This window comes from Mangifera indica, chromosome 2 (genome assembly GCF_011075055.1).
Source record: "Mangifera indica cultivar Alphonso chromosome 2, CATAS_Mindica_2.1, whole genome shotgun sequence".
Classification (NCBI taxonomy): domain Eukaryota; kingdom Viridiplantae; phylum Streptophyta; class Magnoliopsida; order Sapindales; family Anacardiaceae; genus Mangifera; species Mangifera indica.
In genome coordinates, this window is record NC_058138.1 from 19,210,820 (window position 1) to 19,235,150 (window position 24,331).

Consider the following 24,331-nt stretch of genomic DNA (forward strand, 5'->3'; position numbering starts at 1 on the left):
TAATTAATTCCACAATCTTTCCCCACAAGGCAAATAACTTACTGCATAGTATATTCTAATGTGACCCCGCACATTATCTTTGCCGTATTTAAATCCCTGTTCTTGAAACCAACCATCCATTCCTCAGCTACGCATTGTTGGTGTGTATCCTCTTGTAATTTTCTCTGCCAATTAATTTGCTCAATCCAAAGCAGACCTTCTTCCTCTCTTCCTCCACCAATCTCATCATTGGAGGCAAATAATGGGTGAAGGCGGAGGTGGAGGTACAGAATGGCTCCATTTCACGGTTTATCTGCTCAGAGGAAGATGGTTTCAAGTTTTTGCCTCGTTCTTGATCATGGCGGGGGCTGGTGCAACTTATCTCTTTGGTACGTATTCCAAAGAGATAAAAGCTTCTTTTGGATATGACCAAACAACACTCAATCTTTTAGGCTTCTTCAAAGACTTGGGTGCAAATGTTGGGGTACTTTCTGGCCTTCTCGCCGAGGTAGCACCAACATGGTTTGTATTACTAGTTGGCTCTGCCATGAATTTTGCAGGCTATTTCATGATCTGGTTGGCAGTCACCGCTAGAATTCCCAAGCCTCAATTGTGGCATATGTGCCTGTATATTTGTATGGGAGCCAATTCTCAAAACTTTGCAAATACAGGAGCTCTCGTCACTTGTGTTAAGAACTTCCCGGAAAGCAGAGGAATCATGTTGGGTTTGTTGAAGGGTTTTGTTGGACTAAGTGGAGCTATGTTGACTCAGATTTACTTGGCTGTTTATGGTAATGACTCGAAATCTCTTATTCTTCTTATTGGTTGGCTCCCGGCTGCATTGTCTGTAGTATTTGTGTACACAATCCGGACGGTTAAGGCTGTTAGGCAGGCTAATGAAGTCCAAGTCTTTTACCATTTCCTCTATGCATCCATAGTTTTAGCTTTGTTTCTCATGGTGATAACGATAGTTGAGAAATTGGTGTCATTCTCTAGAGCAGCCTATGCAGGAAGTGCTACTGTGGTATGTGTCCTCCTTTTTGTCCCTCTTTTTATTGCCATTAGGGAAGAGCTTGTTCTCTGGAAGGAAAAGAAACAACCTCCTACTAATATAGCCATTGAAAACCCACCAGAAGTTGAACTAAAAAAAGAACCATTTTCTCCTCAATCTGATTCAAAAGATTTACAAGAAAAGAAAGAAGACCCAAATACTAAATCTTGTTTTCTCACCATTTTTGATAAGCCACCAAGGGGAGAAGACTACACAATCCTGCAAGCACTTCTGAGCATTGACATGCTGACCTTATTTGTTGCTACGCTTGGTGGACTTGGGTCAAGTTTAACAGCCGTGGACAACTTGGGACAGATAGGTGAGTCACTTGGCTACCCACCAAAAACCATCAAATCCTTTGTATCTCTTGTCAGCATTTGGAATTACTTTGGAAGGGTCTTTGCTGGATTTGTCTCTGAAAGTTTACTTGCAAAGTACAAAACACCGCGCCCGCTTATGATGACACTCGTCCTTTTGTTATCATGCGTTGGCCATCTTCTGATTGCCTTTCCAGTCCCAGGTTCAGTGTATGTAGCTTCCGTGATCATTGGATTCTCATTTGGTGCTCAATTGCCATTGCTTTTCGCTATCATTTCTGAGCTCTTTGGTCTAAAGTACTACTCGACATTGTTCAATTGTGGGCAAGTGGCAAGTCCTCTTGGCTCTTATATACTGAATGTGAAGGTCACTGGAATGCTCTATGATAATCAGGCATTAAAAGAGCTTGCAAGGAAGGGGATCAAAAGATCAGAAGTGAAAGAATTGACATGCATTGGAACTCAGTGTTACAGGATGCCTTTTATAATTTTGGCAGCTGTTACATTCTTTGGAGCTTTAGTTTCTTTCATATTGGTGATCAGGACCCGGAACTTTTACAAGAGTGACATATACAAGAAATTTAGAGAAAATTCAGAGAAGCTTTGAGTTAGAATCTGTTTTTTTGTAGATAGAAGGCAGATTGGTAATGTAGATTAGATGGTGCCAAAGTGGTTTTATGGGCACCATTCATCTTCAGTTTTTGTTTTCATTTAGTACTTAATGAATGTCAAAGTTTGTATATTGCTTTCAAAAAGCAATGCAAAGGCCAAAAAAAAAAAAAACCGAAGAACTAGTTGAACTTTATTGACCTGATGATGCATTGTTTCTCTCCAATTTTTTGCTTCATTGGGATTAGGTGAGAAAAGAGCCCACCAGCGCTCTAATTTAAGAATAGTTTTTGCATACTTTTGAATCATCACGGGCGAGGTTGGCGCATTTGTCAGCTATGTTCATTTTTCTAAGGATAGTTCCCATGGTATCAGATCACGGTGAGCTAATCCTCATGGTTTCTTATTCAATTTGAGAAGAAAACTTTGAAAAGAAAAAGATTTGTCTTTATCGTTGATGACAATGATGATCCCTCTGAAGTCAACAAGAGTAGTCTTGTCTTCTTCCATTGATGAATACGAAAACTCACATGATTGTACGAGAGTTAAAGATACCCCTGGTTAATATGATCAAGTGCAATTAATCTGTTTCAAGTTTCTGTCCGCCCGTGACTTTGAAACTTCCTGTTAACAGGGAACAAATAAAAACTGCATAGAGACTTCTGAGTATACAGACAGAAATAATACATCATCAAAATTTGTCCTAAATTAAAATTCAAAATAACCTAATTTGTAAGGAATGAAGCAGGACAATTTGTCGTGCTCCAGCATTCCTGCCATCTCTTCTGGGCATGGAAATCATGAACCTTAATAACAAAAACTGTTTTTATATTCTCATGCGGGTTTTGTGTTTACAGTTATATCAACTATATTAATTAAAGCAGAAAAGCTTCTTTTGACTGCTTAATTGAAAGAAGAGGTCATATTCTAAATTTATAATATGATTAACAACAAAAACTGTTTTTCAACATTTATAATTTTTTTATAGCACTTTATAAATTTGATAAATACCCTTTATTTTCTCTTTTTTTTTTTTTGCCCTTTTAAATAGTGCAAATTTAAATCATTTTCACTCATGACATATTGAAAACTTGGTCAGTGTACACAGTAAAACCCAATGTTAGGTCCGGGTTGTTAGGTCCAGTGAAAACAGTGGAATTCTTCATGTTAAGGTTTAGGGCCGGGCTGGTGTTCGATATTGTTTTGATGAATATGATATGGTTTCAGAATGAGGAACTTATGGTTTCCATTAAAATTATATCATCCCTTATGCTGAAAAAATGTTAACATTCGCAACGTTTTTATCTTGTTTTTTATGGTACTGGGTGCATAGAGAATTATTCTCAACATGCTGTGAGTGGTGTTTGAGATCTGACATCGAAATTACTGAAAAATCAATACTTCTCCTCTATTACCTTTTGGCCTCTGATGCTGGAATTATTGAGCATTGATCAGCATGGAGATACTCAACCATTCACTATACAGTTATTGTTCTATTTTGCCTTCGGTGCAATTACTTTTCCTTTTTCGTTTCTTTCTTTTTCTTGGTGGTTAATTATATTCTTGTGAATGTAGGGTCCCTTTGAACTTGAACTGCTTGCAAACTGTAGACTGCATATCAGGAGTCAACAATTGCAGTAAGCACCTCAGAAGTGCAATCGCCTTGCAAATTCTTGTTCACTGTTTCGATAATAAGGTAGTCCATGTCCTCCTGCATTTTAACTCAAATATGTGTTAAAACATTGTATGAGTGAATACAGAGAATGGAAGACGAAAGGTTGTTGGGAATAAGGAAAGAATTGCTGGGAGGAAAGGTTGACAGCAGCATACAGAAGATGAAAGCACTTGACAGTGAATCATCAATAATTTGCTAATGCCATGTTTTAACTAGAAGTACAGGTTGCTATCACTCCAAGATGTGGAAAAATGCTTAATTTTATGTGGAAAAACTGGACTTAATTTGCGTGTGCTTCATTTGTTAGGAGGTTAGCTGCCATATATATATACATATATGTTGTTGAAGCCCCTTTTGACAGTGGCGTTTGGGGTTGGCAAGGCAGTTTTCGGGACAGTGATATGAAGCATAGGTGGTGGAAGTTTTATTATAAGATAATTCCCTTCTTTTAATATGGGTGAGCCTGATCCTTAAGCATCAGTTTTTGAAGTGCCAATCTAAGTTTTCATGCATATTAAGTTGGACATCAAGGCTAATTTCAAAACCAGCATCAGCAGATTGTTCAATCAAATGTACAGAATAAATTTAGTACTATGATATCTTATGCTTTTTATTGCTTTATTGTGTTGTAGGCCCTTGATGTCTCAAGTTCTGGTTTGCATTTTGCATCCATGTGTGTGCGCGCGTAAATTCCATTGAAATTTCAGATGATTATAATGAGATTGATCGTAATATAAAAGTGGAATATTTTTGTAGCAAAAATAAAAGGACTAAATAATCAGATTGATTTATATCAGTTGGAACGAAAAAGAAACGGATTTAAATTTCTGGGTGTAAGCTTGGGTTGGAGCTAAATCTTTGAAAAAAGTTGAATATCTATTATCTTAAATGGTTAAGTTAAAAGTGCTAGGCTCGGAACCAGCTTTGGAAATTTAAAATGAGGTTCGTTGTACCGGTAGTCGCTTTGCTTCGGAAAGCCGTTGGTCCTCCGAACCTCCTTCCAACCACTTTGCCTTTAGTATGTTTGTGCCTTGGCATTCTCTTTCTCTGCATTCCTTTTCTTTCCCTCAAATTATTCCCATTCCAAATCTTTATTTCACAGCCAAAGCAGAGACACAGACACAAAGAAGAGAAAAAGAAAAAGACTACGGTTTTGCTTGTTTTGTTGTAATATTATACTTTAAATCTGAGTTCCCGTGTTTCCTGTCGACTTACAACTTCCAATTTTCGTTTCTTGATTATCTGTTCTTGTTACTGGGTTTGAGTAAGGAGAAAATGAAAGGCGAAAGAATGGCTAAGAGATCAACCTTTGGTAGCATAATGAGGAGGAGACTCTCGGACATTACAAATTTACAGTCACAACCCAAAGTGTTGACCCACCAAGATAAGCCTTCTCAGGTTTCTCCACCAACACAGGACCTCATTAGCAAACTAATCAAGGTATAATTTTTCACTGGTTTTTTTCAATTCTGAATTCTTTATCACTGTCATGTGGTTATTGTTAGGTTTTTAATCAATCGAGTAAGTTATTCCGTTTCTTTGATGTGGATCTATTTTATACTAACGAGTTTTTTTATGTTGTGTGCTTGTGAGCAGGAAAAGATGACATTGATGAAACTTATTGATGAGAGAAAGTATCCTTTCATGGTTCTATTTCTTCGCATCCAAACCCTTGCTTGGTTTTTGAGAAGATATGGAGAAGTGAAAAAAGAAATGATTTTTTCTTTTTCTGAGTTCTTCAGCCCTTTTGGGCCTTGATTCTTTTAGTAAATTAATAGAACAAATTTACATGAGAATTGCAATTAGTTCATATTTATTTTCTTTATTATAGGCTTTAAGCATTGTATAGACAGATTGGGGTTCTTAATTTTGATTTATCAGTAAAATCATTGAATTGAGTGGAAATGAGTTACAGAATCTGAAGATCAACCTTCAGAAGTTGCAGCTGCAGAACTGGAATCTTGCTCAATCGAACAGCCAAATGCAAGCGGTCTGTTTGTTTTAACATTATCGGTAAAGGGTAAATGTCATTTATATAATCTATGAGAAGTACTGACTTTGTATTCTTTTCATTTCACAGGAGCTTAATTTAGGGAGAGAGAAGGTAAGCCTGTAATTCTTTGTTCTTGGTTCAGTACAACTCTGTTTTTATTCTTAAGTAAGTCTTTTTCAAGCTCACAATGTGAATTTGCTCATTTAGATGAAAGCACTACAGCATGAACTCCTATGCAAAGAGGCTTTACTAAAAGCAAAAAATATGGAAAATGAGGTTGGTTTCGATCTTGTGTTTCTCAGAGTGTTTTTAACATGACCTGCTCAAATTTTCTATCAGAAAACCTTCACAGTATACATATTGTTTGCTACATAGTTACATTAACAAAACCAGGGTTTCGGGTTTTATTGTGGCTGGACATTAACAAATGACCGTCCACGCTCTTGGTGATGTTAATTATACTTCAATGGCAATCTAAGCAATTAATGTTAGTAATAATTTGTGAATCCCCATAAAATTAGGAATAATTTAACCTTAAAGTATATTTTGGATTATGTTAAGAATTGGCTAATAATTCTCTTTTCTTTTGCAGGCGAAAATGGATTTGAACTGTGCAAACACTGGCTCCCAGGTCTCTAATCTAATTCCAGAGTTTTTTGTCTGCTATCTTGTGAACAATCCACACATCTCAACTGTTGTATGACTTACACCTCATTTTACTTTGTTGGTTTAAGGAAGGAGAGGACGCAGCAGTAGAATGTTTGCCTAAAGCTAATGACAATGGCATGCCTTGTAGCCACAACAGAAGGCGTTCCACAAGAAGTAAATGTAACTGTCAGGACAAAAAATGACCCGTCTGAATTTCTATGACTTCTTTCCTTTCGTTTCTTTAAAATGTGTTAACTTGTGTAAATTGGCGTTTACATGCAGCTATGGGCCCTTCTACTTCACATAGAATAATTGGAGAGAAAGAGAAGGTAGAAAACAAAAGGTTAGTCAATGCATTTCCTGTTATTAGTAATGTAAGTGATAATACTGTAATATTTGGGCATGGCAAACCTGTTCTGATATGTCAATTACTCAATAAGCACTGTTTGTGTTAGCTGTTGTTAAAAAGTGATCTACCACAGCTTATCTTTTGTTCTTTGCAGACGTTGTTTGAGAAGACAATCTGCTAGGTTCAAGTCCTTTGAGCAAGAACCTACAGAAAACTTGTTTGAGATCAACGACACTAAGCTGTCCGCCACTCCGCCCCTTGATGATCCAATGTGGAAAGACGGTGCCACCCCAGTTGTTTCATCCAGTGCTACAACTGAAGAAAGTGGTGGCTTAAGAAATAAGGTGGAAATTTCACATAGATCTTCGGTTGGAAGACCATTACGGAGAGCAGCCGAGAAGGTTCAATCATACAAAGAAGGTCCACTTAATACCAAAATGCGGAGATCAGAGTGAAAACTTCACATTGTGTTTTACATCTTGTAACCTATGATACTGTTGTTTTTAACATGTTGTGATCATTTGGCTTGTAGGATTGGTGTGAACTAGTGAAACAGAGCTTGTGAATTGTGAATCAGGGATATGATGGATGATATATTTTAATTTCAGAATGAGTCACAGGGTCACTTTGTGCTATTTATTGGTGTTCATGGACCAAACAGTGTTGAAACTATGTGTACACAAGGCCTAACTATTAGGGCTGGCCCATTTAGAATAAAATTATGTGTACAGAGGGCAATTTTATAAATTTATTTACACAACTGAAGTGACAGCTTAAATTAATGTAATCAGAATCTGAAAATTAATTATTTAATGTTAATAGAGATGGTTCAATGAATTTTCAAAATTGGATGGAAACATGTGAGGTAGTGAGAAATTACCAGACGACCAGATTGAGCGGCATGTGAGTTTAGGTTATTAGTCAATATCATATTCTCCTAATTTCAATCCAATCCCTTAAAAAAAACCCTTGTGGGTCCATTTTTCTCATCAAAGAATGATTCCCATCACATCCCACATTATAAAATCGTACCCAACAAATCCTCCCATTTCTTCTTTAAAATTTTACAAATGAACTTGCACTTTTCCATGAAAAAAAATATATATATAATATAAATGAAAAGGAGATCCAACGGACTATATGTATTTATCAGACTTTTTGGCCCAACGCAACTCAACTGTCCCGTCAAATACGAAACAGGGTGAACTGATTCATGGATTCGCACCTAAATTCCAAAATGGAATTATTCATAATTCTACTTATATTATGTCAACCAAGCAATGATTTGAGTATCTCATTGCAATGATGAACAGAAATAGTCCAATTCTCAGTTAGATTATGAACTTGTTATTTAATGTTTTCAAACATATTGTAATTAAATGATAAAAATAAGTCTCAATCTGAATAATGTTGATCTGTAATTTTAGTCATCAATTGGAACAAAATTCAGTTTGATATGTTTTCTTATGCATTTTCCTCCTTTCCTTGACGCCGGCATCCAAGCTCAAAATTCTTCACCCATTTTCGGTGGCCAGTCTCTCCCCATCTTCACGGTGGCACCATCATCACAATCCCACCGACTTTGGTTTTTGTTTCTATGAGGAGTGCTTACATCTGAAAATAGATGGGCGTGAGATGGACGAAAACCCTTGAAAGTGAAATTGATTTTTTATCTAGTTCTTCAAAGATTGCTTACTTTTGATGAGATGTGAGTCAAGAACCACTTGATCTTTTATCTAGTGAGACTATTGATAGAGTAAATTAGATGAATTTTTTAATCTTTGTAACCCAGAAAATCTCGAGAATGAGAATACTTTCTTAAAACTGATCATTAAACTGTCTTTTTAAAAATCTAAAATTTAGATCACTTTACATTCTTATAGTTAATTTATTTTGGCATAGAGAAGTCTCTCTAATTTATAATTCAAACTTTGGTAAGTCATGATACAAATAACGGTAACTTTTCTCTTATTACATAATATCTATTAATAATGCAACTTTAGCTTATTAATCTCCATTAAAGTGGCAAAGTCAAACCTCCAAACCATCTACTCAATATCAGTCTGAATTTAAAGTTTTCAATTCTATCAAAGAAAGAATTTCTCGATAAAAACAGAGATGAAAGTTAAAAATACTTCTACAATCGAAAATAGTAATATATATATCCTCTCTTCGTTTCTTTATGTTAATATTTTTGTTTAAAATATTAATATACTAAAGCAAGGTATTTCAATAACAAAAGTTAAACAATAAAAATTATAAGTTAATTATAGTCTTTATACATGTATTATTATCGTTGGATTTGGGTTAATAGAGTTTTAGATTTTAAATGAAAAATTATAATTTATACATTTATTAGGTGAAACTGTAATTTTCAGGTTAAACTAAACCTCAAAGTTAATCACACTTGAATGTATAAGAATGTTAGGTGATACTATTTTATATAATATTGAAAAAGAAATATAAGAATATTATTATTACTATTATCATACGAAAAACTTTGCTATTAGAGCTTTAACTTTAGTGTAACGACCACTTGGGATTCCCACAAAAAAGATATGATATGATTTAAGATGAAATGGAATGGACGACCCACATTGTTCTCTTTTTATTTACTTAGACTTGGATTGGACCCACACGCTTCTATTATTTCTCAATTTTCTTTTTTATTATTATTATTAATATTTTTTTAATCCTAAAAAATTATATCTAATTTTATCGAATAAATAAAATTTAAAATACTATAATTAAATTCACAATTAATATATAAAATAATTTATAATTTTATTGATTATAAAATCAATATAATTTAAACTCAAACTCTTTTTACGAATAACCTATATAATCAAACCCTATCTATATTACTTGTTAAGGGGTTTAGTCGAAAACTCTCTCATTTTAATTATTTTTTGAAAATGAAAATGGAATTGGTAATCTGAAGCAGCACAAGTTAAAGTTACGTGTACTAGAGAATTTAGGTGTCTAAATCTGAAACTGAAACCACTTTTTCAGATAATGTTGTGTAGGAAAATGTTAAGAGTCATAAAAAGAAATGACATAAAAATAAATGAAGCAATTATAAGCTTTCTTTGTTGAGTCAAAGGAATATAAATTATGTTCTTTAACCGTCCCTCCCAAAAAGAAATTCGTTACCTGTTTTTTTTACATAACCGCTACGCTAGCTATCCTTCCTTTTTTAACTTCATTATAATTACTTTAATATGATTATCCATCCATTTTGCAATGTACAATAATCATGACAAGGAAGGGACATAATAATTTTTAAGAAAATAGTTTAGATTTTCTTTCTTACAGAGGAGTTAATAAAAATATGATGAAATGGGGTTTATTTAATTAATTTTAATTAATAATTAATTTTACATAAATAATTGAATTAAAATTTATAATTTGTTGTAACCAATGTTGCCGGCCATATCATACTTTAGGACAAGCGCAGATACGATAAGGTGGGTCCTGTTGTGCTGATCATACATTTAATTAAATTAAAAAAATTAGAGTGTAGTAAGTAAAGAGTAATGTTGGTAAAAGTGACTGTGTTATGATACCAGTTTGTCTCCTGCTTTTTGAAATGGGAAAACATAAACACCTCAACTCAACATTATTTCTCTAATTGATTATTATTTTTGTTAATGCCAGGGGATTGGCAGCAAGCAGGCATGTCCAATATTATTATTATTATCACATTATAACATTAACATGCCTCAATATTCATTTGGATAAGAAGAGGATTCCCCACTCCAACACATACTTAATCATACAAAATATATATATATAAATACAAATAAATTTATACCAGCAAAAGAGGAGGGAATATAGCACCTCCTTAACCCAACCCACATATCCAGGTTAATGTGAAAAAGTTGAAAACAGAATGCCAAAACACAATGGCCTCTTTGATTTGACATAAAGGCATTTATGGCTCTTTTGTTATTTTTATTATTTTCCCACTTTTTTTTTTTTTTTGGTGGGGGTGTCTAGACTAGTATTTTATAAGTCACAAATTGGAGTGCACCATTACCTACTTCTATATTAAGCCGATGAAACATGGAAGGTATGATAAACATTCTCAATGGGCACATGCGTGCACCCTTTTTCTTGTGTGCATTTCTATCCTCTTTTGGAATACAACTTGTGTATTTTGATTACGAATCATCTTAAATATGTGTATTTGATAGTAGAATAATACTTCCGTGTTACATTATGATACGTATTCTGATTGAATTATCATATTTTAATCATGTTTTGTTTTAGTGGGAATATTTTGGATGAAAAATTTCCATGTATAGTGTAGAGAAGTCTAACATTAGTCAAATAGAAGATCTAGTTCTTTCTTGGAAGGAAGACTTTTATTTGTTAAAAAAAAGTCCTCCATCTTTCTTATGGAAAATTACTGGTGGGAAAGTTTGGTTGCCAGCTCCATTTTTATGACCAATTAAGAAAAACCCCCATTATCATTGACTTTATAATATAAATATGTATGAACTTGACATCAAAAAATAAAGATTTTGGTATCAACTTTAGTGCAGATTTTCTGAATTTATGTGTTGGCATTGGCACATGCAAACATTCTGTAAGTCAAAAATTTGTGCCATATGATGCTAAAATGCGTCTATATTTCTTTGTCAAACAAAACAAGCATGCTGTCATTTTTGATCATTTGTTTCCTGCCTTTCTTAATCATGATTATTTATCACTGATCTGACATTAGGCTTAGTTTGTGTTGGCTTCTTGCTGTATAATATAAATCAATTTTCTCATTTTCAACACTAAATGCTTCCTTAATTAGAAAAAAGCTTTATTTATTTCTAAATTTATTCTTTACTATAAAAACAAAAAACAAAAAATGGTTAACTTGTTCTTATTATTATGACAAAGGTAGAATTATAATTGAACACTCAAATTAATAAATAAATACAAAGAAATATTTATTTATTTATTACTTTGATGTATTCATTCAAAATACAAACTCTTAAGCCAACCAAGACAAAAATTACTCCACAAAATATGAAGAACAAACAAGGCTTGCTAACCCATTATTCAATGGAGGGCTAGAATTTTTAACTGATAAAACAAAAAATATCTCTCCAATTTCCAAGTATAAGTTAAAGGAGCATACCTAATATTACCCTTTAATTAGACTCAGAATTTTATATTAACAAGAAGGCTGTTAAAATTTAAAAAAGGATTAGACATTTTAAAAACCGCAACATAGGTTATGAAAATACAACTTTTTAAAATTATTGTTATTGATGAGATTTTTTGTTATTAATTAATTAATTAATGTACATAATTCAAAATTTTACATAAATTATCGCTTCTACCTATAGTTGCTTCTCAAAGATAGGATCCGGAAATAGGGAATTACCACACAATTTAGATAAAAATAAATAAATAAATTTTAAACTAATAATTATTTAATGATAAGTGGGAGGGAAATTTTTAATTTCATGTGCTGTACCTAGTTTTCTCAGAGATCAAAAAAGAAATCCAGTGAGACAATTAAGTGAGGCAGCCCACGTGCCACGATATTCTTGTGTTTTCACCGTATAAACCAATGCTATTATTTTACCCTTTCGTTAAATTAAATAGTAAATGAGCAAAACCAGGGCGAAAAATACTTTCCAATTTCTCAATTTCCTATAAGTATGAGTATCAATAATATATATTAACAATAATAATGTATTAATATATAATTAAATAATTTAAATTAAATATAAATTAATATTTAATTATATAATAATATATGAATATTTTTTTATTTTTTAATCATAATTCTTTTAATAATCGGACAAATAAAAACTCTATGATATTTTCATATAAATAATATTTGCAAAGCGATTTTTAATAATTTTAATGAAATATTAATATTTTCCAAAATTTACTTAACCACGGAAAGAAAAAGAATATTGTCACATGAATAGACTTATCTACCCCTTGGCAGCTCTTGTGAGGCACATAATGTTTTCTTTCTCTCTACCCCGCTTTTGGCGCTTAAACGTGATTCTTTTTCTCTACGACAATTCTAGTTTATGCATAGTGACATTGACTCAGGACAGGTTGACCGACTCAGAATAATCCCAATGCTCCTTCGGCCTTTGGCTTTTTCTGCTTTCGTCTAACACATCCAAAAAATTATCACAATACTCCTTAATTTTAAAGTTAAAATTTAAATAAAATAATGTGAAATATGGAATATAATAAGATAAAAATACTATAATGTTTTTGAGATAATATTTTAGATTTTTTTTCAATTTTTATATATTTAAAATAAATAATTAAAAGAAGTAAAATATAAAAAAAAATATAATTAGATAAAAGGTATTATACTCTTTATATGATGATAAAGTAATCAACTGTTCGGGTGTATCTGTTACTATCTCAAAGTCTTGGTCCTCAAGGAGGAAATTATAATTTCCTTTAGAGTAAATAAATGAAATTAACAGAGAAGAGAAGAGGACATCAACTAAAAGAAGACATCAGCGGTCCCTCTTCTTCTACTTATAAAAAAGAGCTAAACAAGAACCACTCATAAACCACCCCACACACTCTGTCCACAGGCCACTCATTTCTCCCTCAACGCTTGCCCTTTCTTCACTGCCATGGACAACCAACGCAACCCTCTTCTGACTTTTGCTTACTACTGCCAAGGAAAGGTTACTAACTAACTTCACATTCTTCTTTCTGTTATTTTCTTTTCTGCTTGATTGATTATGTGAAAATTTCAATTTTGTATCTAACTTTGATTTTTCTTACAGGGTATGGAAGATCTAAGGCATTCACTTTTGTGCACCACTATTGAGCTGGAACAAACGAAGATGGTGGTTCAAGAAGAGCTTAAAAAGAGAGATGATCAATTGCTTCAATTCAAAGATCTACTCAGCAAAGTCATCAGAGAAAGAGATGCCGCTCAAGAGAAATGCCAAAGACTTCTTTATGAAAAGCTTTTGTACCAACAACAACTACAACAACAGCAACAACTTCAGCAGCAGCAGCAAGTAACTGCAGCTCCTCTCTCTGGAATTTCAAGCATTGAAGATGATCCCAAAAGGGGAATTGACTCCAACAATGGCTTCTCTTCATCAGATTGTGAAGAAAGTATTGTTTCATCTCCAGTCATTGACCCAATTCCTCCACCACCACAATCACAATTACAACCACAACCACAACCTCCAGAAGAACCAACAATTGAGCTAGTTCCTGACAAGCCATTACCTGAAAAGGGAAAGCTTTTACAGGCAGTAATGAAAGCAGGTCCACTTTTACAGACTCTTCTTTTAGCTGGACCACTGCCTCAATGGAGGCATCCACCACCTCCGCTTGAGTCCTTTGAGATCCCACCAGTAACCATACCTTCACCACCACCACCACCACCACCTCCCGTACCACAGCTCCTTCACCAAGACTCCTTGATCAGCATCAATGCTTGCAATAGCATTCTAAACAACTGTGCTAAAGTCAACAGAAAAAGAGCTCTTTATAATGGCTCTGATTCTCCTACAGAGACCAAGTATCAAAGGGTTCTACTCCCTTGATTCACTCCTTCTGTCACTGCTACTACTACACATTAGTCTACATAGTTTGATTTTGTTAATTTTACCAATTTTAATATGATCATAGGCTAGTGAAGTTGGAATTGTAAGGCGGGTATGTGACTGATCTTTGATCTAGCTTTTGTACAGAAGTTTGTTGTTAAACAAAGGAGGATATCCCAACCTAAGTTTAACTCAGCGGAGAAAGAAGAGTAAAGACTAAAAATAGAGTTCTTTTGCACATTTTAGGGTTGGCTTGAACTTGATTTTGCCAAAATTGGAGTGGGCATGGCTTGTAAACTGTAACTTAAAAGACACTAGTTTAGCCAGTGGCTTGTGTTTGTTAAAGTGAGATTCTTTTATGGGTGTGGGTTTGGATGTGGTTTGGGTGTAGAGTTGTTGAGTAAGGCCAACAACCAGAAGGTCTAAGAACTCTGCTTGTCGGGGTCAGTGGATCCTACAGATCAGAATCAGGATCTACTAATGGTGTGATTGTATGATTATATTAATCCTTTTTTCAAGGGGAAGATTATGATTAATTAATTGCATTGTAATCTTATTATGTTTCCCAGGAATGCTAATACTACTACTACTGAATTCACTCTCTATTTCTATCTGCACAGCCCCACTTCTCTTCACTTCAATTGTTTATGCTTAAGCTTTAATTATTTCTCTAACCCCACTAGGTGATTATATTTTAACCTATGACATTAAAAAACCAATTGTTCCTTTGACAAAAATGTTAAACCTTTAGATATTTAATTGGACCAAATCATCCATCCACCCTCCACTCCAGTGTCTACTTCTTTCAAACTTTTTTAGTTATCACTCACTATCATCAATTGTGATGTTAACATTAATATCATCACATGGATTGATTTGACACATTTACCGCGTCAATTTTTTGCCTGTCTCATGGAGGGAAACCTGTGTCGATTTTTTTTACTATTCTATTCTATTCTCTCAAAAATCTTATATATATTTCTTCTTCTAATGATCTCTTTCTACAATTCTACATAAATTACTGATTAACCAATCACTCAACTGAAGAAAAAAGTCTGAATACAGAGTGAGCTTCCACAACCCAGTAAACTTACAGATAGAGACCGCTTTCAAATGCACAAGGAAAAATTGAAGCCAATCCTGTAATATCACAGAACTGACTCAAAGTCTGCAGACAACTAAGTGCTTTCAAATAACATTATAAAAAAAGGGAAAAAATAAAAAAAAGGAAAAACAAATGGAAGCAAGTGTTAAAGGCAATAGAAAAAAGAAAACTTTAGACCTCAAGAGCCGGTTGCAAAGTTAGGTTGAAAACTGGGAAACCTCTTAGCAATGGCCCTGGTCCACACGGCACACAAGCATAGAAATAAATATGCTAATTTTTGACCAAAAAGACATTTTATTAGACTTGACCTACATATTCTGCCACTACTACTACTCGTCATAGCGTCAGGTCACATTCACTTCTTTCTTATCTGATAGCTACACCTTTATCGAATACTTAACCTTGCCAAAGTATTCATCCAAAATCTTCAAACAGCCAAATTATTATTGATGATATGAAAGAACAATTTTTCTAGGCTTGCGCAGTAAATTCGCTATTAGTTTAAAATGGACTCCGAATCACCCAAAACAGAAGACCACAATCCCGTTATGAATAACAAATAATAATATTCATATGAACACAAAGAAACACTATTATCATATAAATTACAAATTGCCCGAGTAGACAATTTGGATCCACAAAGATATAAATGAAGAGAAAAACATATACTTGATTCTGACTGGCTTTCCAATTCAAAACCATGCATTTTAATCTGTCCTAATAGGAATATTCATATCTTCTAGGGTTAATACCGTGGCTGTCAAGTTAAAAACCACAAAATCATAGAAAAAACAATGCATAAGCGTTGCATGCATTGTTATTAGCAATGTTATATACAAATGGCTCTAAGGAAAAACCAGTACATATTCCAACAAATCATACTAAACTGATGTGGCAGCCAACTACAATTTCCTTTACAGATTCTGAAAATTTTTTGATGGCTGCAATACCCAAATCAGACTAAGTCTAGAGAGCATGATGACTCCAATTCATATACCAAATGCATGTCTCTTAGTGCAATTTGGTATTCATTCTTAAATTTAAGGCTTAGGAACAGTTATCATCGCAATATGTCAATGGATTCTTTTTTCTCAAAACAGCACAAAACTTTAGAAGAAGATATGTCTGAAAGCAAGAGGACTTTGAGCCAGCTCCTCAATCATCTTCATTGTCATCTTGATTGTTTGGTTGATTGTGTTTTTGAGCACTATACATGTCTGCAACCTGGAAATAAATGCAAAAGGCATAAAGCAAATATATACATACACACTTAAAAGCAATCTGAACAAAGTTATTAATTAAATTATCTTTGTTCTATTCTGTTCCCCCTTTATCTCTTTGTCTAGAAATGTAGACAATTATCAAGCAACTAGCATTATTCTTCACCTGCTCAGATGATGATGCTTGCTCTGGATTCTTATCTTCCCGAACACGAATTAGACGTGGAAACCGAAGTGAAATGCCCTACTCAAAAATGAAATAGAAGTAAGAAGACAATGCAAAGGCAAAAGTCAAATATTATTTGAGTTGTGTCTGTCTACACATTTTGGGCTGGAGCCAACAACTTCAATTGACCTTCACAATTTAACATGAAGCTTACAAGTGCATACAGCAATCGTAACCATACAACTGTAGAAACCCTACCTGGCATTCCATCAATTGAAACCAAAAAGCATGATATATGAAACTTGAAAGACTGGCAAAGTGAATGCCAAAGAGCTTAGAATGAAAATCACAAGAGAAGCTTGTATAAATCATACCTAGCAGCATGGACCAGACTAATTAATGACACAATTTTCTATATTGAAAGCAATTGGTCGTTGATTTCTATTGTAGTTACAAACATTTAAATATGCTGCTGTCATTACAGGACAGGTGCTTAATTAGTGACTGAGAGTTAAAGAGTGTAAACAGAGAAAGATATATCTTATGATGGATTATTGCCAGAAATGCGTTGCATCATGGGATAACTGATCACTAGTTAAAGGAGCCATTCCTGCCTGTATTTAAACCATTCTATGTAGGAAAGAAAACCAACAAACTGAAAAATAAAATAAAATAAAACTTAAGATAAAAAGGAGAGAAAAATCTATAAGTATTCAAGTTTCTACAAAAATCCAACCTTATCAGGATCCACAACACCAATTGCTGCACGGTGAACAGGGCTAATAGTTAAATCTGCAGCTTTCACCTCCCAGACCTGTTACAATTTCTATCCTAGGGTCAAGAAAACTGTAAACTGCTGAAATGAATGAAATTTACAGGGCTTCATTCCATCAAGGATAACACAATCATTTAGCACTAAATACGAGAATTGTTCAATGTTGTATCTAGTACCAAAAAGTGTGAATTAAATCAACCACGTATTTCCCACAATCAGGTGAAATTCAAGGTCACACGATTAGAAACTACAACATATCCAAGTAACATTACAGGGATTCAAATGAAATTGGATACCAGAGACTTCATAGACTATCCAAGAAATTAAAAGTTGCAATTGAGTGATAAGTGCACTGCAAGGAGGCCTGTTAGGGATGGTGCCAACCCAACAAAACAACAAACTGAACTCTATCAATAAAACAAAAAATAGAAAAGAACTGCACGAATCCCAAGTAAAATTCAGAAGTTTAAAGAAATAAATTAGGAAAACAAACCACAAAATGGCAGAAATTGCAAATAAGGAAGTTTAACCGTGGAATTAGATGATAAATTTACCTCAGTGGGCTCAAACCATACATCTGGATTGATGGTATCTGCATACCGGTAATATGGCTGGAGGTGACAAAGATGTTAGAATTAGCAAGCCTATCATGAAGGGAATATATAGAATAACAATAAAACTATGCATATACATTTTTTGTATACAATTTAAATATACAAATTATATGTTATTATGTGATTGGATAATTTTGAATTATAAATAAAGTAACACTCAATCACATAATGACACATCATTTGTGTACCCAAATTGTGTATCAAAAGTGTGTACACATAGCATTGCTCAGAGAATAAACAATTTCCTTAGTTGTTTTACTAAAGGAAAGAGCAAGCGACACAAACCTTTGGTTTTGGAATTACTTTGGAGCGGAGACTAGAAGAACGTTCTTCAAGCACTGCTTCAGAAAATCCAGTGCCTGTTCAGCAATGCAAAAGAATTGGGGATGAGGAAAACAAAAAAAGTCATAACAGACACTAATGGGAAGGAGATCCAGTGGCTATCAAACAATGGCACAAATAAAATTTATGCTCACCTATTTTGCAAATGCTTTGGAATTCTTCGTTGTGGCTGTCATAGCATGCTAATAGAAAAGCCCCATAAACACCTATGAAGAAACCAAAGGGCATCATCAACATAAATCAAGCTTGAAGCTGAAACTAGGATAGAAAGAACTGAAACAATCAATTGAGCATGAAACTCCAGTTAACTACATCCATTACCTGTACGTTTCCCACGCCCATGAAATGCAGCAATGGGTACTAAATCTAGCGAGTCTCCAATGCTGCAGAGCAGTGTCACAAAGACTATTAAAATTCATGAACTCAAATTACTATTTAAGCCACAAGTCATACAACTTACCTGTCAATATAATCTTTCTTTAGTTTCAACCAATTATGAGACCGCCTTGAAGGCTCATATGTGGCATCTCGATTCAATGTTTTGATAATTAAACCCTCACAACTATAAATGAAGATGAGTTAGGAACAGAGGAAACAATATCAATTATAATTAAAGGAAGTATATGATGATCTTACTTGTACTTAAAGAAATTTTCAAACCATCTTATACATATCACAACATCCAATTCACATTAAAATTGGAAAAAAAAAAGTTAGTGTTCCATGTTGCTCATAATCAAACTAGTTAAGTTCCACTGCCTCTCACAACCAAAATCAGGTCTGAGACAGTTTCCAGATATAGGTACAGAGGAACATATATCCCAGCAGAACAAATTTCTTCCTCACCCAGCTTACCAGCCTCTGAGTCTGGGATGCCCATGAAGAGGAGACCAAGGAATTGAAAAAAATGAAGTTGATATGGTTGTGATTGGTGATGATGGTGACTTAGTCCACCAAATAGGCAGTGAACTCTAGGTAACAAGTTTTTGAGATTAAAAAAACTCATAGTTTCACAATTTTGTCAAAGATGGATTAGAGGCGGGGAAATAATTCTGATCATTTAAAAGCCTTCAAAGACTGAGACTAACTAAGCTTTTGACGTTGTACTTTTTCATTTGTCTTCAACTCCAACAAAGAGTCTAACCACCATTAAATTTACTACTCAACTTAAACAAACAAAATTAGAACATCAAACAATAATTGGCATTCTCCAGTATCTTTTTATTTTTACCTAAAAGAAGAAGGATTTTGACCACAACCACTATATAAGATAATCCAACTGCAGTGTGAAACCATCTAAATAATGCAGATAGGTTTATCTTGAGGCATGTAAGGTTCAAGTCTATTCCTTCCACTGAATAACAGTAACGCAGCAAACAAATACCTTGCATCTACAGCTGCATCAAGAAACTTTTGTATTTCATCAAGATCACTCGATGTCAAAGCTGTTGCAAACTGAAAAAATCCAGGTTCTTCCTGAAACGAGTCGTAAAGTCTCTGCAAAGAACAAAGGCCAGAGGCTTACAAATATGAACAAATTGACAGTTACTGACGGCTAAATGTAGTATAGAGTTCAAAGGAGTAGAGGAGATATTATCAGTATAACAAATAATCAAAAGATCTAATATAAATTCCAAAGCCATATGTTCTAAGAGTACCCCTGGAAACTTAAGACTTATATGTTGAATAAACGAAACCACCAATAATGATGACCAACTGCCACCCTTTCCTCTATATACAAACAATATCATAATTATGCCTCTAAGTCATTGTTCTTCCAGATTGTTCAATTTTTTTTGCAATTATGAATACTGGATTCTTTCTAGGACACTGTACCTTTTTCATATTACTACAGATGGAAATAACTGATTGTTCAGAAGGTTGACAAAATTTACTGCCACAGAGAGAAAGAGAGAGAGAGAGAAAGAGGAAACACTGATTTCTTAAGCTGGGCATAATAGATAAGGAGGACCATGGTCAGTTAATATAAACAAACGAATGAAGACAAGAAATTCCAAACAACTGGTGAGACAAATGTGTAAAGTTTTCACAAATCATCTAATATTCTGAATGCTGACATATCATGTGAGAATTATAATGACTCCACTAGCCAAGCTCCTTACAGAATAATAACTATTGCAACCTATTAGAAAAAACAAATTCTGAACAGGCTCGAAGCCGCTGGTATCTGAACTCAAACTTCTAAGCCCGATACCATTATTTAGAGAAAATATGATATTCATACAAGACACAATTCAATTGACAGCAATACCATTATCATTTTCCATGAAGGGAAAGAAAAATTAATTACGTTGGTCATTTAGGAAAAACATGTAATTCGTAATACCCTAGCAAAAAACAGTGGCACTGATACTAATAGGTATGAAGATAATGTAAAGGTCCTCCAATAACTGAATCACAACAAAAAGCATACCTCTCTACGAACTTTCAGTTGCTCCTGAAGAAGTGGTTGCCCATTGACATACAACATGTCAAAAGCATATACGCAGACGTCAACCTTGATATCACTCACCGACACATTTTTACGGGCCCGAGTAATAAGGATCTGCCATCAAATGAATGTCTCAGTAGTGAATATGATACATTTCCTAAGATTGCACCTATATTTTATTATGTAAAGCAATAAAGCATAAATTGAAATGCATTACCTGAAAGGGCAAAATCTTCTGTTTATCCCGATCATAAGCAACAAGTTCACAATCTAGAACAAATGATTTTACAGATGATTTCTTTAATCTGCAAAAAGGTGGTAAATTTAAGGACCAAGTTGACATAATTACTAGGGATGCAGTAATCACGATGTTACCAACAGCCAACTTTAAAGCATAAATCTCTTGAAAAGTTCTGAATTTTCACATAAACATTTACATACAATGGTTGAAATTCAAAACACAAACCAAAAATACCAAGCCTCAATACTCTGGTTCATAAGAGGGACAATATAATGGAGAAAAGGATTGCATAGGGAGAAACTAAAATAAGGGGAGTCTCTCTATTCCTCCATGTGTTTGGTGGAGAGAAAAAAGGTAAGAGTTAGAATTTTGTATTTTATTGTTGTTGTTTTTTTCACTTAGTTATCTTTCCCTCTCCATTTGGTTCACATCTCAAGGGATTGATTTTTGTTTACTCTCCTCTCCTCCTACCAAACAAAGTATCTCCTCCCCATACTCCTTCCTCCTCCCAAACATGTTAAAATGATCTCCAAATATATGACCAATGAATCATATATAAAAACCCATTTTCATCAGAACTGTTGCACTACCTTGAAACTGCAAGAGCAACATCAGGAAACTTTCCAGTATTACGTTCAGAATTTCGACTGTATATCTCAACAGAACCGTTCTCCATGTAATGTATCTGCATTAAATGAATAAACAATCACATAATATCAATTACAACCAGTAACAATTTCAACCTGAAGTAGCATAATTAGGTATTATACCTGGGCACGTTCTCCATCATACTTGTATTCAGACGTGAATTCCATATCCTGGAACTTATTTACGATCTCAGACACCCCTTTGGTTGGTTTGGCTAACATAGGTCCAACAGGGACACCAAGCGTAAAACTGCATGTATTTGGAAGATCCCACACGCCACCACTAAGAAGAGCAGAGACAATTTTATCATAAACAGGTAGTACAGAGAACACTAGTTTAACAATCTTCGCAGCCTGCACAGAAACATATAGATTGTTAAATGGAAGAGAAAAGTTAATAATGACAATTCAATTTCACAGAAAGTGCTGTTTCTTTTGTGTTCACAACCAAGTTATACTTCAGATTAAGAACATTTGACATTGGGTAGTCTAATTGCAGAAAAATAATGAAAGACAATAAAACAGCCTTCCACTGCCAATTGCTAGCGAAATTGAAATCATTTTAACGGTCATGAAAGAATCAACTTACCTCCTCTAACGGAGATTGAATGTTTGGAGGTGGTTTAGAATGTTGTTCATTGTAGACAGCTGCTTGACCCAACGCAGCTAACAGAGTTTGCTCTGCTAAACCAATTCGCAACTTTGACTGCAAGATGAACACAATTTATATAGATATAGCAGCCAACATATCAATATCAATTATATATCCAAACAACCACCTGAAGTAGACGAATCAAATATTGAGGTTCACAATCGGTGGCAGCAACAAGGAGGGCCTTGATTCTGTTCTTTTTCTTCTCTTGACTATCTTTTCCAGATTCCTTATAAGATTAAGCAATGCCAATAACAAATTTGAAGTAAATTCCAATAAGCAATTTCAGCATTTGACAACAATGATAATCAAGTAAACACACGTGTCCAAACAAAATAAGGCATCTAACTCACATGCCACGTCCAAAACCCAAACAATGCTTTTCATTTAAGAAGAAAAAATGGCAGTGCACCTTAGCAATGAGCCGAAATGTATCAAAAACTTTAGTTATAGATAATGCATCTGGCCGCTTGAATATCATTGATTGAGATAAACGACTTGCTTTGGCGACGAGGCCCAAATCTCCCATTTCCTACCAATTAATGACATGTAACAAAATGTGAATCAAAACAATATAAGAAATAAAGAATATATATTATTACTGGGGCTCAGAAACCCTGCAAACCCACTTAACGAACTCAATTTCGAAACCAGAGAAATCATGTGCACCCTTCAAGATTTACAAATAACAACATGTCATAAAAACCAAAGATCAATGATAATCATAAAAACATCACAACTTCATATGCAATGCTACCAAGCTAAAAAAAAAAAAATGAAAAGAAAATTATGTACCTTATACTGCTTCTTAACCTGAGCATCAGTCCTCCCATATGCTTCTGCAAGCGCCTTTATAATAGAAGCATCCCCAATTCCTAGCTCCAGTCCTTCATGAGCTGGTGCAATCCTATTGGCCGCCAAATACACAACCGCCACCAAGTCCTCAGGTGTCGTATCGATGACTGTCCTCAACATATTACACACAATATTAGTAATCACAATCCGCCCTGATTCGTTCGATATCATATCAAATGCCAAACTCAAGAAAATAAACGGCACTCTCTCTCCCTTTTCCCAACAGGCCACCGTTTTAGGATCAAAATTATCTGGTTTTTCTTTTAAAAAGACCATTTTACTCTTCAATTCCGCAATTCTCTCATGAGCACTCACTACTTTCGGTTTCTTGTCAGGTCTTTCGTAATTATCAACTGGTTCATGGGCCGTCTTGGCCTCAACTGAATCTTGGGGTTCAATCTGTTGAATTTCCATGGGTTTCTTGTGATCTAAACTGGGTTCTTCAGCATTTTTTTGAATTTCATTAGTTGATGAAATTCCTGGTTTAGGGTTTTGGACATTTAGGGTTTTGCGCTTATTAGGAGAAGAAGAGGCTTGGGGGTTCCTGGAGGCAAAGGAGCGAGATTTGGACATGAGAAGATCGAAAGCGGAGGGACGAGAGGACATATTGGGTAGAGGGTTTAAGGAGATGGAGAGGGGTTTTGGTTTGTGAGAGAAGGGTTTGCTAGAGAAAGAAAGATGATATAATGTGGTCGGTTTCAGGAGATTGCGCAATAAAGATTTGTAAAGAAGAGCAGGGCTTGAACGAAGAACTATCATTCAACTATCAGGAAGAAGCGAAGTGAAGACGAGTGTTGTGCAGAAGATGAGAGAGTGAAGCAAAGTGGCGGGAGTTTGGTTACTTACAGAGAATTTATTTAGGGATTTTGGCATGACCGTCTGAAAATGTTGAGTGGAGCTAGAAGAAATAAAAATATATTTTGATTAAAAATTTGAATGAAAATAAATTGTATTAAATAGCGAGACCATGATAGCGGTCATCTTTTGTTAATATAATTTTAGGCCTGTATTTATTTATTTTATATATTTTATTAAATAATTAAATAATATTTTATTTTTAATTTAAAATTATTTTCTTATCAAATATT

At 34.3% G+C, this 24,331-nt stretch overlaps 4 protein-coding genes across 5 annotated transcripts; 3 read left to right on the forward strand and 1 right to left on the reverse strand.

Moving 5' to 3' along the window:
* The first annotated feature begins 36 nt into the window (after positions 1-36).
* LOC123208334 lies at positions 37-2,161 on the forward strand. Its single transcript, XM_044625787.1, has one exon. The coding sequence runs from the start codon at positions 242-244 to the stop codon at positions 1,952-1,954; it is 1,713 nt and encodes a 570-aa protein (XP_044481722.1). The 5' UTR covers positions 37-241; the 3' UTR covers positions 1,955-2,161.
* A 2,187-nt stretch (positions 2,162-4,348) lies between these two features.
* On the forward strand, positions 4,349-7,270 carry LOC123205954 (SHUGOSHIN 2). Of its 2 annotated transcripts, none has more exons than XM_044623034.1 (9): positions 4,349-5,071; positions 5,228-5,265; positions 5,513-5,621; positions 5,712-5,735; positions 5,832-5,900; positions 6,217-6,255; positions 6,359-6,458; positions 6,555-6,615; positions 6,776-7,270. In XM_044623034.1, exons 1-9 carry the CDS (start codon positions 4,652-4,654, stop codon positions 7,074-7,076), a joined length of 1,161 nt encoding a protein of 386 aa, XP_044478969.1. In that variant the 5' UTR covers positions 4,349-4,651; the 3' UTR covers positions 7,077-7,270. The 2 variants fall into 2 exon arrangements, with proteins under 2 accessions (XP_044478969.1, XP_044478974.1); XM_044623039.1 differs by having other exon boundaries at positions 4,362-5,071; positions 6,359-6,452.
* Positions 7,271-13,134: 5,864 nt separating this feature from the next.
* Positions 13,135-14,779, forward strand: LOC123209763 (protein enabled homolog). Its single transcript, XM_044627895.1, has 2 exons — positions 13,135-13,295; positions 13,398-14,779. Exons 1-2 carry the CDS (start codon positions 13,242-13,244, stop codon positions 14,172-14,174), a joined length of 831 nt encoding a protein of 276 aa, XP_044483830.1. The 5' UTR covers positions 13,135-13,241; the 3' UTR covers positions 14,175-14,779.
* A 1,280-nt stretch (positions 14,780-16,059) lies between these two features.
* Positions 16,060-24,159, reverse strand: LOC123209162 (DNA ligase 1-like). The gene is made up of 17 exons (XM_044626971.1): positions 23,184-24,159; positions 22,801-22,920; positions 22,516-22,617; positions 22,326-22,442; positions 21,860-22,090; positions 21,680-21,774; positions 21,066-21,153; positions 20,831-20,962; positions 19,781-19,893; positions 18,857-18,958; positions 18,718-18,779; positions 18,531-18,602; positions 18,340-18,413; positions 17,995-18,051; positions 17,402-17,479; positions 16,666-16,743; positions 16,060-16,503 (listed from the first exon to the last, which is right to left on the reverse strand). The coding sequence occupies exons 1-17, from the start codon at positions 24,000-24,002 to the stop codon at positions 16,435-16,437; spliced, it is 2,409 nt and encodes an 802-aa protein (XP_044482906.1). The 5' UTR covers positions 24,003-24,159; the 3' UTR covers positions 16,060-16,434.
* Positions 24,160-24,331: the final 172 nt, after the last annotated feature.

Coding starts and splice junctions, on each gene's coding strand:
- LOC123208334 (XM_044625787.1), top strand. CDS start 242: ATGGGTGAAGGCGGAGGTGGAGGTACAGAATGGCTCCATTTCACGGTT.
- LOC123205954 (XM_044623034.1), top strand. CDS start 4,652: ATGTTTGTGCCTTGGCATTCTCTTTCTCTGCATTCCTTTTCTTTCCCT. Junction 6,256..6,358: donor GTGCAAACACTGGCTCCCAG/GTCTCTAATCTA, acceptor TGTTGGTTTAAG/GAAGGAGAGGACGCAGCAGT. Junction 6,616..6,775: donor GAGAAGGTAGAAAACAAAAG/GTTAGTCAATGC, acceptor TGTTCTTTGCAG/ACGTTGTTTGAGAAGACAAT.
- LOC123209763 (XM_044627895.1), top strand. CDS start 13,242: ATGGACAACCAACGCAACCCTCTTCTGACTTTTGCTTACTACTGCCAA. Junction 13,296..13,397: donor CTTACTACTGCCAAGGAAAG/GTTACTAACTAA, acceptor TTTTTCTTACAG/GGTATGGAAGATCTAAGGCA.
- LOC123209162 (XM_044626971.1), bottom strand. CDS start 24,002: ATGATAGTTCTTCGTTCAAGCCCTGCTCTTCTTTACAAATCTTTATTG. Junction 21,775..21,859: donor ATGATGGAGAACGTGCCCAG/GTATAATACCTA, acceptor CATTTAATGCAG/ATACATTACATGGAGAACGG. Junction 19,894..20,830: donor AACTGAAAGTTCGTAGAGAG/GTATGCTTTTTG, acceptor TGTTCTTTGCAG/AGACTTTACGACTCGTTTCA.